At 44.0% G+C, this 12,317-nt stretch overlaps 1 protein-coding gene across 2 annotated transcripts in view; it reads left to right on the top strand.

Moving 5' to 3' along the window:
* Positions 1 to 6,544, top strand: part of LOC121598245 (serine/threonine-protein kinase ULK2) — a 37,438-nt gene extending 30,894 nt beyond the window's left edge. Inside the window, exons 3-15 of one of the 2 annotated variants that reach the window (XM_041924808.1) lie at positions 300 to 387; positions 801 to 926; positions 1,029 to 1,102; positions 1,172 to 1,332; positions 1,448 to 1,587; positions 1,665 to 1,970; positions 2,573 to 2,717; positions 2,795 to 2,936; positions 3,012 to 3,497; positions 3,566 to 3,836; positions 3,908 to 4,044; positions 4,136 to 4,271; positions 4,376 to 6,544. In XM_041924808.1, the coding sequence (XP_041780742.1) occupies positions 300 to 387; positions 801 to 926; positions 1,029 to 1,102; positions 1,172 to 1,332; positions 1,448 to 1,587; positions 1,665 to 1,970; positions 2,573 to 2,717; positions 2,795 to 2,936; positions 3,012 to 3,497; positions 3,566 to 3,836; positions 3,908 to 4,044; positions 4,136 to 4,271; positions 4,376 to 4,452 (2,289 nt within the window). In that variant the 3' untranslated portion in view covers positions 4,453 to 6,544. The remainder of the gene's footprint in view (positions 1 to 299; positions 388 to 800; positions 927 to 1,028; positions 1,103 to 1,171; positions 1,333 to 1,447; positions 1,588 to 1,664; positions 1,971 to 2,572; positions 2,718 to 2,794; positions 2,937 to 3,011; positions 3,498 to 3,565; positions 3,837 to 3,907; positions 4,045 to 4,135; positions 4,272 to 4,375) is intronic. The other variant, XM_041924809.1, reaches the window with a different exon arrangement.
* Positions 6,545 to 12,317: the final 5,773 nt, after the last annotated feature.

The raw sequence follows: 12,317 nt of genomic DNA, 5'->3' as shown, positions 1-12,317 counted from the left end.
CAATAGACTGTAGAAGTGTAGAAAATCATGCTGAAGAAATTAAAAATTATGACGATGGAAATTGATAATAGATTAATATGGATTAACATGTAGCACGCGGTGAATATCAATATTTACATTTTAATGTGACTTGAAAAACCCTGTAAGCAAGGACAATTTTCTGCACTAAGCAACCATTTATAATCTCGTTATAATAAATTTCGGCTCAGACTTCAGTAAGATAGCAAGGGCAATAGCATTACAATTGTTTAAACTTCATTTTGACAATCTCCTCTGTTTTTTTTCCTTTCCATTCACAGTACTGCAACGGTGGCGACCTGGCGGACTATCTGGCAGTAAAAGGAACCCTCAGCGAAGACACCATTCGACTGTTCCTCGGTCAACTGGGTAAGAGGCCAATTTCGTCGGATAAATCACGCCCTCTCCTAAAGCGTGAGGAGACCATAAACTATAAAACCATGCCCTCTGAATCTAGTACATCAGGGTGTGGATTAAACTACTCGCTTCGTTCCCCCTGCTAGCTATGCTACCATTTTTATGAAGCACGTGCGCCAGGTGTAAATACACCCCATTAGAGCGTCCTTAATGCTTTTTTATGGGTCGGACGTAAAAATATAACGATCTCTTGAGGATTCTCTTGAATATCTCGTTTAAAAAGTAATCATTTTAAAAACACCTTTAACCTTCCATATCCTACGGAGTGAGCGAGTGTGTAGTGCATTGATGACGTGTGTTCTATTGGTCCAGTACTAAATTTAGGTTGTTTTTGTTGTTGTTGCTCTATCTGTCCGTTTTCACAGCAAACGCTATGAAGGCCCTGTACCAGGCAGACGTTGTCCATCGGGATCTAAAGCCGCAAAATATACTCCTATCACATAACTGCGGCAAAGGATTGCCCATACCATCGAAGATTACGCTTAAGATAGGTAAGGGACTGTGTGTTTCGGGACGGTGTCCATGTAAATATGTAGAAAATTGAAATACGCTTATTTACCTACCTACCTTTTGCCCGCGGTGGTCACTTTCAGCCGACTTTGGGTTCGCCCGGTTTCTACAGGATGGAAATATGGCCGCAACCCTGTGCGGCTCGCCGATGTATATGGTAAGTCGCGGTTTGCCGTTGCGGAAAAACTAATTTAATTTTCATTTTCGCTCCCCCGCTCTTGTTCAGGCTCCTGAAGTGATCATGTCACTGCAGTACGATGCTAAAGCAGATCTCTGGTCGCTGGGCACCATCGTGTTTCAGTGTCTGACTGGGAAAGCACCATTCCAAGCCCACACACCGCAGGAGCTGAAAATGTTCTACGAAAGGAACGCCAATCTGGCCCCAAAGTATGTCCTTATGATAATCCCAGTTGTGGGGTTGTGGGTTGGGAGCAGGGTTTTCATTGAAATGAATGCATTCTTACACGTCCGTCCTATTTCTGGATTTCTAATTTCCATCCAGGATTCCATCCGGTACTTCCAAAGAGCTAACGGACCTGCTTATGGGGCTGCTGCGCCGTAACGCGAAGGAGCGTATGAACTTTGACACCTTCTTCAATCATCCCTTCCTGCAGCGGGCCGAAACACCGCAAGGTAAAAATGGTTTGTACTGCATTATAGGTTGCAAACAAAAGGAGCGCTTAATAAGACGAATCACTTTCGCATTTTCATTTCCGCAGACCCAACACCAACACCGTTCGGGGCGACGGGCAAAGTCAGCAGTCCGCATCAGAAAACGGCACCCATCACACTGCAGCAGCAGAACCAGCAGAAGCTGCATCACCACCATCACCAGCAGCCGAGCAGTCAGCAGACGGTGCAGCACCACGACCAACAGCAGCAGCACATTAATCAGCAACTGCTGCTGCAACAGCAGCAGCAGCAACAACTGCATCATGCCCAACAACAGAAGCAGCAAATGCAGCAGCAAAAGCAACACCATCTGCATGAGCTGGCAAAGAAGCAGACGGTCGAAAACAATAATGGTAAGCAAGGGTGAACATTTTTGATATTGGTTTAGGAAAATAACCACAGCAAGACGAACACTGGCCCAGTGTCCTCATGTGCAGTTTTAATGAATGAAAAGACCATCGTACTTCCTCGCGATTCGCTGACCGCTGCTCGTTGTCCAACGTGAATTTCCTTTTTCTTTTTTGTCCCTCCCTCTTTCGCCCACCTTCGGTCGTTTGTAGATGCGGTCGGTCACGGTTAGAACAGAAGCCAACCGAATCATGTACAAAAATAACCACTGCACTTATCTGCTGCAAGTGCTGCCTGCACAGCAACGCCACCCTGGTTTGTGTGATCAAAATGCATTGCCCATCAATATACGTGTGTATGTGTGTACGTGCACGTATTCTGCCCGTTGGTGGTGGTGGTTGTGATTTTTCCGTAATATCATTCCTCGCTGACAGTTGTTGAAAAGGTTTTAATATTGCTGAAGTAACTGTTGCCATTCCGCTACGGGAAAGCGTATTAATTTTGCTTTAATTTCTATTGAAGTGCGTGTTACAGCGTAGAAGATGTGCTGCAATTGTTGCCATTGTTGTATTTAATACGTTTTTTTTATGTGTTTCTTTCTTCCCAGTGCCGATCGCTGAGCTTGATGATAGTGTGGCAACGATCAGCGCGAACCATACATCCAACAGCAGCCCCGAAGAGTCGGATGATTTTGTCCTAGTTCCGAACAATATTCCGGTCGATCCCGCCCATGGTGGTAGCTATGACAAGAGGTGTGTAGTTTGCGCCAATTCCGTGTCTCCATCGACTTACAATTCACTTGAAACCATTTTTTGTTTTGCCCTGCCAGTAAACCAACTCGAGTGCCTCAACCGATGTCGCAGGCTCAGGCGAGTCCGCCCCGACCCAGCACGCTGCCGATCTCAGAACCGAAACCCGTCCCAACGGCTGCCCGAAAAGTGTCCCGTGCCCAAGCGCAAACGCCTCCAAAGGTGTGTGTGTGTGTGTTGCAAATATCGGTTTTGCTCTCCCAAGCTCTGTACTAACGCTTCTTGCTTTTCTTCCAGAACAATTCAATACCCCGATCGGAGCCTATTAATATGAAGCGATCGGAAAATCGTGGCAGCAATTGTGATATCCGATCGATTTCACCACCGGCGGTACAGTTTGCCATCGGGACGCCACCGTCCTGCGGTCGGCGAAGATCGACATCCGGTGGCTCGCTGTCGGAAACGCCACCGCCACCCAGCTGCTGGACGGTGAGCCCGGGCTCCCACCAATCGCCGTTGCGCCGGTCCGGCACCAGCTCGCCCGTCATGAACAATGCGCTCTCGAAGCTGCCGGCCCTCGGCAGTCCGACCACGCTGATGGGCGGTGTGGAGAATAACAACCACCATCACCACCACCACGGACACCCGCTGACAGCGCGGGCCTTTACGCTGCCGGAGCTGGGCGCAGCCGGAGGACTGCAGAGCTACCTGGACGATCACACCATCGACGATCATCCGATCAATTTCCACGCACCGGAGCTGCACGCGGAAACGTTGCTAGATGTAAGTTCGGTCGGTCGGTTTTTGTGGGGCGATTGATGTGGAACGGAAATTATGTTTTACACTTTCAGCGAGATCATAACGAAACGCTGGCCAAGCTGAACTTTGTCGTAGCACTGACCGACTGCATACTGGACGTGGCCGACTCGCGCTGTGCCCCGCTGTCCTCGATGATGCTGGCCGATGCGCAACCGGTTCCACCGCACCAGCCGGAACACTGCAAGCGGGCGGAACGCCTGGTGCTGTTGGTGCGAGCGCTCCATCTCCTGTCGGCCGGTATGAACCTGGCGTCGGCACAGATCCGGGCCGGCAATCTGAAACCTTCCAACAGTGTGAAAAACGGTACGATAACGGTGCTACAAAAAGAGAGTCCCACAGTAGTAGATAATTATTTGCCTGATTGTTCATTGCAGTGTTAACTACCATGCACGCAAAGTATCGCTCAACGCTGATCGAATCCAAGAAGCTAAACAGTGCCGGGCTGCTGCAGCGCGCTAACGCGAGCAATATAACTGCTGATAAAATCATCTTCGAGTTTGCGCTGCAGATGGTTCGTATTGTTTTGGGAGCGCGAAATTCGCGAAACTGCTTTACGCAAGCTCTAACAAACCCCTGTTTCTTCTTTTTGTCCGTCCAAACAGTGTCAAATGGCAGCCGTGGACGAACTTTTCAACAAACCAGCTGAATGTTTCCCGCGGTACCAGTCGGCCCAGATTTTGCTGCACTGGTTGGCGCAGAAGTCGAAACACCCGCAGGACAAGATACTGCTCTCGAACTGTAAGTAATCGTAAAGGTTATTATTTTCTTTTAGAATCGAATTTATTAAATTATCTAACGCGTTGTATTCTAACGTTTCACTAACTCGCACTTTGTGTCCGTAGACAAAGAGGCCGTGGAAAAGCGACTGTACATCCTGAAGGGACAAGGCTACATCTACACCACGGATGAGCTCTCCTGAATGCACTGCGGTGGATGGTGTATGACGAGCGTTCTATCAGCGACCATACCCTCTATATCTTCACGTTAATTAATTAATGATAGAGAGACGATTTGCTTTATTTTCTATCCTTTTGGGGTTTTCTTTTTCGAAACTATTCGATTGTGTTTATCTAGTTTTCTTTGTTCAAAAGCAAACAGTGTAACGAGTGCATATAATATGATTATACAACGTTGCATTCGCAAAATATCTTTCAGAACCATGCAGGACAGTAGCAGATTGTTTTTTCCCTCACTAATTTACACAAACATTTCGCGAATAAATAACAGCAGATTATAAGAAATAATCGCAAATAAATGCTATAAAAAAGGAGCAATCAAGAGCACATGCTCGTCGGTAGTGTACTTTTCCTCGAAATGTATTGTAATGTAAATAACAGTAAAGCATTAAAGCGAACAATACCGAGCAAACGCGGAATGCGGGATATAGGCAATGATATTCGTTGCGAGGACATTCGTTACACTACCCCGTACCAAAAACCAATCGCCACCGTCGGTTATTTCGAACGAAAGGTGAGGAGGAAAACAGCATTACGCGTGAGTGTGTGTGTGTGGGTACGCTAGTCAACAACAACAACCACGTGTATGTAAATAGGAATGGCATTGATTTGAGTGATTTGTAAAACAAACAAAAAATGCCAACATCCACTGTGCTAGATGCACACAACACACTGATCGTTCAGAACCATTGCTTTCCATTTGAGGCCTAGACCTAATGGGGGAGGAAAAAGTAGACAAACAACTGCTTCAGTAACTGCGCTTAAACATTTAACCTGCTACAGACAGAAGGTTTGCGAAAGAAAATGCGTATACAAATTCAAAAGTAGCACAAGAAATAAAACAGCATGAAATAAAATCATTTCAACTCCAAATGCCCAGGATAAGCACGGAATGTGCAGTAAGCGGTTGGCAGCGCGTTGCATTAGATAAATTCGTATCATCACCTCGAGCAATGTCGTGCACGATCGATTAAAAATGCTTATAGGGGTTTTCCAGGAGTTTTCATAGCTGTGATACACTTTATTGACTCTTTCTTAAGTGAAATAAACTTGTTGTAATGGGAATTGAACTCTATAGCACTCTTGGTGGACAAATTACAAAGATCCAATAGGAATTTACAAAGATCCTTTCCAAAAAGGGTACCATAGAGTCCAATTTCCATCATTTGAAGTTCACTTCCTATAGGAAAGTTTCAAAGAAGTGTCCCACAGCTATGAGAGAGCCCCTGGAAAACCCTGTATACTGCTGTACAGAGCACATGCTTGTATGCAATACGCAGCTGTTGCTTGCGTTCCTTTGCCGCTTACGCCAAAAAGCCAGTACAGCAGTTTGAAGATAGGTGTCGTTTGTTTATTATGCTCATATTACACATCAATCCATTGATTTAAGTGCATCACCATCATCATCATTATGATCAGGAGAGGTTTATTCGCTGTGTATTATAGTATAAAGTGTGAGATGAAAAATGAACAACCGGGAATGAAGCAAGATCAGCTGAGAAGAAAGAATGAAGAACAAGTATGAATATGTTGCTGGATTGTAGTGCTTTTTCTGCTGGGTTTGTGTTTAGAACTAACACAGGAAGGAAGTCCCGTGATACTTGTGTGGAGACAAAAAAAAAAGAAAGAAGAGAAAAAAAGTATCATAGTACAAATGAACGGGTTTATATAATGCACAGCAGCATAAGGCAGGGACGAGCCAATGGTCTTTGATGTGAGTGATCTTTGATCTCTGAACCTATGCACGGTAACCGGTAACCGTTCGACGCGAGAGAAAAAACACTAAGGTTACGATCAGGTTTATAATAATAATAGAAAAGTGCGACGGAGTATAGCTGTAATGATAAACCTCTAACGATCGCTTCGTAAACCCAAACCGTACGCGCAACATGTGCAACAACATCATCGTCACCGTCTAGCAATACTCGACTAGTCTGCGGTTTTAATTGAAAAACCCGGTTGAAAGGATGGGAAAACATTATGTCTGCAGTGCTGTGCAGCAAACCAGAATATTCCATATGCTATCCTTCCGGATGTTGTGGAAATAGATGGGGAAAGAAGGAGAATAGAGATTAAACTCAGTTCGCTGCTACACTCAATTTGAGTGAGGGGACCCGTGTACCGGTCATACACAGTACACACCTCCTGTGAGGCAATGTTAAGGAGAGAATTCACGTGGTGTAGGACAGAGAAGAACAGAAAAAAACGAATAAAAATTAACTCCATCATCATCCGCGCGCGCTGCAGCAGCAGCAGCAGAAGTAGGACAGTTTACCTAGCCTAACAATATTGCAGTGCAGCAGTGCAACAAAGGGGCAAAACTCTCTGGCAAAAACTATCCTCCGTGTGCCCCAAAAGCCCGTTTAGGGCAAGATGTTACGAGAAATATGTATGAAATTAAAACAAAAAGAGTATGTGAAGTAAACCGAATCAATAATAAAAATTCTATAACCAAACTAAAACAAACCAATCCTTACGGGGAAGACACACTTCGACATATGTCGACCGGTTGTCCGGCTGGGTCGTAATTATTAATCAAATAAAACTAAACCAAACTTCCGCCGCTTTTGTTTAGGGAAGCTTTCAATGGATTAAATGATAGTATAAACAAATTATTTGACACCATTTTGGAGCTATCATACATCCTGCCAATCTTCGTGTGCGATATGTGAGTTTTGTCCGCACAACAAGACAGACGAAACGGAATGCAGACGATGCCGCCGCGCACACCGTATGGTAGCAAATCGTTGCCATCTTAAACCATCCACTTCTAGCTATTGTTTATGGTTGATTCAGGTCCCCGCCGCATGCGTTGAGCGTGCAAATATTTTAATGTGTGACATTACTGGCCTGTTTATATAAACACACGTAAACATGTCGTAAAACTAACCATATGTTCGTCATCCGGCTTTCGGCAGCTCAACCTTAGGATATAATATGCGCAAAATGCATCGCCATTTCCCTTTGTGCTGTCGTTAGGACGGAGCGACGAACGTTCAAAGCACCGATTTCGTCCCTTTCGAATTTTGAAATACGATAGAACGTTGTTTAATTTTAGCCTAGTTCAATGCGATTATTTCAACAGCTCTCATAACACAATTCGTTCCATAAATGTTTCATTTCCCACACACACACATACACACACACACACCATCTCGACGGCAAGTGGGAATTCTAGGTGCTTTTGCCGGTACCGTACCCACGCCGGTACTAATTCTTAGGAATAATTTTACGGCTTTTTGTTCACAAATAAATGGTTAGTTTCATCATACGCGCGGCACAGCACATCTCCGGGAGATGGAACCGACCCGCGCATTATTAAGCACTTGGTCGTAGTACGAACAAAACAACCAAAACGGAAAACTCTGAAACGTCTCAAACCGGGTCCAGTTTTACGACTGTTTTTACATTTCGCGCTACGCGCTTACAGATGGTGTGGGTCTGCTCTTGCTCCTGCTCTCTCTGTCACAGCCACGGCGGACCGAGCATGAACCGCCGTGCATCATGCCTTCGTCGACGTCCACCGGCGGGGCGCGATGCTGTGCCCCCGTCGCGCAATAGTGAAGGTTCCTTCCTGTACGGCGGCGGCTGTGTGGTGTGTCGCCGCGCTCTCTAGCACGGTCGCGCCCTAACATGTGTGTCGAATTTAACCCCCACTCAACACACACTCACACAGCTTCCGAATGTGATGTCCTCCGTGAAATAGTGTACACTTGCGCTCTCTCGTGGAAGCAGTGTTGGGGTGTATAGTTTTCATTCCCCCCCCTATTCCAGCGGTCCGGACCCCAATCTTATTGGAATGCTATTTTCATACCGTCGTTGTCGTCGTCGTCGCCTGTCGTGCCCCAACTGTTTATTCGGTCGATGGTGCACTACTGAGCTGGGGGTAAATATTGAACCAGCTTCGAACATGTACACTTCCTGAAGGTTATAAAGTGTGGTAGAGATTTTCTATTTCCCTATTTTGTGAGATTGCTTCCTCCGAGCTTTTGAAACAGATGCTGCTGTAGCTAAAAATAAATTAACTGTTTTAAACTTCCCTTATTTCCCTTATTTCATTAACATTATTATTTAAAGTTAATGATCAAACAATTTCAAAACAGCCATTGAGAAAATGATCTTACGCTCAGAATTCTGGGAGCAAAAAATCCATTATGAAATCCATCATAAAAATTTATGTCACTGTAATTGCACACATACATCATCTTCAGACAGGATGTGGCCGTCTTCTCCGTACCCCTAGGTATGTGGTTCGTTCCTCAGAAAGCTCAGAAAAAATGTCCAAAAAATGCTGTACAATAGCCGCAAGGATGTGTCTTGTAGCTGCACATTCCTCACAAATGCTGTAGTTAAATCTTTTGCTCAGAATGTAAGGTTTTGTCATAATTAAACAATCCGTTTCGTTGTGCATCGCTGCAATCCATTGGTGGAATCCTCCCGAAATTCCATTTTGGGGTATGCTTTGCCTGCGGCCAGTATGTTAGCCATAAAACGTTCATTCTTTACTCTCTTTACTGCTTATTATATTGGGGACTAAAATCGCCAACATGTAAATGGTTGAGGGTCGTAAAGTTTGGTTGGCTTGGTTTGGTTGGTTTGAGAATGACAACATCCGAAAGCTTTTGAAGTCTATTCAGCTATATTTTATATTTTTTTAAATATTTTTTTGTCAGTTTGAAACACATGCTCTTCTCACCGTACTCTTTATTTATTCTTTACAAATTTCATGTATTGAGTGAACATTATCTTTCTTATTTTTTCAATGCAAATCAGCTATGTCTGTTAAATAATCCTGCTAAAAACTTTAGGCAAGTTTAAAAGAACAAAACAAAATCCATAATGTGCAACTGTAAAATCACTGGGTGAGCGCCATCCGGTGATTTACGATCACCGTAAACGATCATTTCGTTGCACATACTTAATTTAATATACTGCATTTAATTAATTTTAAAACGTAGCTTGAAATGAAAATTAAAAATGAACCCAGTAAAAAAGGAAAAAGGATAGATTTCGTCGATTTTAAACCAAAACCTACAAAAATTTCCATCTTAGCATCAAATAGCTCTTTTGAACTGGCAGCTAAGCCCACAACTGGCATTAAGAAATTCTAGATCGAGTATGGTTCTTGCACTTCTATCAAGAATAATAAAAAAAAAACATAAGCGAGATCTATCTAACACTTTGAGTGCCAGACCATTTTTGTTTATGATTCCTTGGGGAGCAACGCCCCTTTGTTTACATTTTTTTATTGTCATATGATAACTAAGACCGCCGGAGAAGTGTAATTGAATATATTGAATTTCAAGAAGATAAAATGGAAGTATCGATCATGTCAACTAGTGCTCTCCAACCTTTTTAGGATCGCGGACCACTTGGCTTTGAAAATACATTTTCCGCGGCCCACATTTTCAACCTGTGGAGAACGTTCCCCAGCCAGTCTCATGGTACAGTCGTCAACTCGCACGACTTAACAACATGCCTGTCATGGGTTCAAGCTCTAAATAGATCGTGCCGCCGTACGTAGGACTGACTATCCTGCAATTGGGGGTAATCCAAAAGTCACTGAAAGCCAACCCCAAAAATGGGTACAGACAGGCCTTGACCGACAACGCTTGTTGAGCCAAAAAGAAGAAGAAGAAGAGAACTTTCTCCAAGGAGAGACTTTTTACTTTCGTGTGGGGGAGGGGGATCAGTCATATACCCAACAAACAAAATCGACATGCTTTCTCATTCTACCCAATACATCAGTAAACCTGAGAGAGCGAGAAAGCATGTCGATTTTGTCGCTTGGGTATGATAGCCATGATGCTCAAGGTGTTAAGGGAAATCGAATGATTCATGCAAATTTGACTCCCTGGATTGATCCAGGATCGATTATAACTATAATGAATAGTAAGTTGTTAAAAAATGCACGTATTATGGGGGTTTATTTAAGTATGTTTTGTGAAATTCCAAAAGCAATGATTAATCAATAACAATAATCTTTGATGCATGTCGCTACATGTTTAAACCAGGTTTTAAATACAGGAATTGCACGTCAGACATTATTGTAACATAAATTGTTACTCTCTCTCTCTCTCTCTCTCTTGTTGGCCTGCGCAAGATAAAGCACGTCGGTGTGATATGGCCCAGTCCACAACAATTCTCCAGGATGCTCGGTCCCTGACTGCAGCCTCCCATCCATGCATCCGTCAGTTCTCGCTTCACCTGGTCCAGCCATCGAGTTAGCTGTGCTCCCCTGCGCCTTATGGCGAGCTGGGGATCGCTGTTGAACACCTTCTTGGTGAGGCATGAGTCCAGCATCCTCATGACATGACCCAGCCATCGTATCCAGCCAGCCTTCGCCACCGTCAGGATGCTGCTCGATTCGCCGTACAGCTCAGCAAGTTCGTGGTTCATCCTTCTCTTCCACGCTCCATGCTCGAACACAATGTCAAAGATGGTCCTGAGGATGCGTAAATCCAATCCAATGGGATCACCAATTGGGAATCCGGAATCCAATCGGGATCACGTTCAATGATCAATATAGATACAGTTGGTTGGCACCCCGGCAAAAAAGGTGCACTGTTGAATTGCTCTACAATTGAGTCATGTTGCGGTTTAGTCAAGCCATTAATCCATAAAATCGATTTAAATATGTTTAAAAATTTATCAAACAAACAAAAAACAAAGGAGGAAGATTCAACGAACAACGTGTTAAAATACGAAAATGCGCATGTTAGGCCTCACGCGCTAGGACAAAAAAGTTCCCACGCCATAAAGAGCACTCGATCGTTAACAAAGATCAAGTGCGTAAAGGATAAAAAAGTAAAATGTCATAAAAGTGATTTTTTCAGGATAAGCGCATAGCCGACAATAAAGTCATAAATGCGATTGCTGAGAATAAAATAGAAACAAATAAAGATTTATTTTTTGCGTTGTAATATCTTCCCCCTATAACCTTCAAGGCCTCATAACCAGACTTGCGACAAAGCTAATTTGAAGGACGTTCATCACCTTTAAGCAAAGAAAGGAACGATGGAACAGTTTGTCTTATTTGCCTTACTATCGAACCATTCAACACGTGTAACCTTTTTTTGAATATTTCTTCTCCTCTTCCTCCGAAGCAAACTTTTCTTTGTAACAATTAACATCCGACCAGGTCCAGGTCTGTCTCGCATGCAGAACTCGATCGTTATGCTCATTTAGCGCATAGGATAAGCATTTTTTCACGCTTTGCAAACTACTGCGCGTTTTCCAGATAAGCAGACGATGAAGCGAGACCGTGAGAACTGTTTCGGACATGCTTTCATTTGGTAAAGGTCGCGCAGCGAATGGATTAGCTGATAAGCAAGTAAGATATTCCAAGTAAAGGATACCGTCTTTCAAACAGGATCTTGAGATTGTATTTTGCACATAAAAGACATAGAATTCGTAGATGAATTCTCATTTCTTACAGTCCCAATCCTAAGCATCTCAACGCTTTCGGTTCTTTAGATGCTCCATTGATACTCTTTCTTATCTTATAATCTATCGGCTGCTCATGCTGCTGTTGTCCCGCCCAGAGTGGAAGCCACATCGAACCATCCCGAGGCTTCGCAACGTTCTGGGCACAATTTTGCTGCGTGCAGCCGTATTTAACCAACTGCCTGTTCGCCCGGCGCGCTGTACACTTTCACACAAAACTTATCGCTGAAAAGAAAGACACCGTTTTTTCTTACTTGCGGCATACCTTTTCTGCCTTGAGCGGATGAGTAAGTCCGGGCAAGAATCGGGTTACTGTTTACTTTGCATGTTTTTCTGTTTATTTCGTCTGGTCGTCAAAAAATAGGTACAAGAAACCCATCGA

The sequence above is a fragment of the Anopheles merus genome, chromosome 3L (assembly GCF_017562075.2).
Source record: "Anopheles merus strain MAF chromosome 3L, AmerM5.1, whole genome shotgun sequence".
NCBI lineage: Eukaryota > Metazoa > Arthropoda > Insecta > Diptera > Culicidae > Anopheles > Anopheles merus.
Note: the sequence above shows the minus strand (reverse complement) of the source record. Positions and strands in the feature narration are given on the sequence as shown.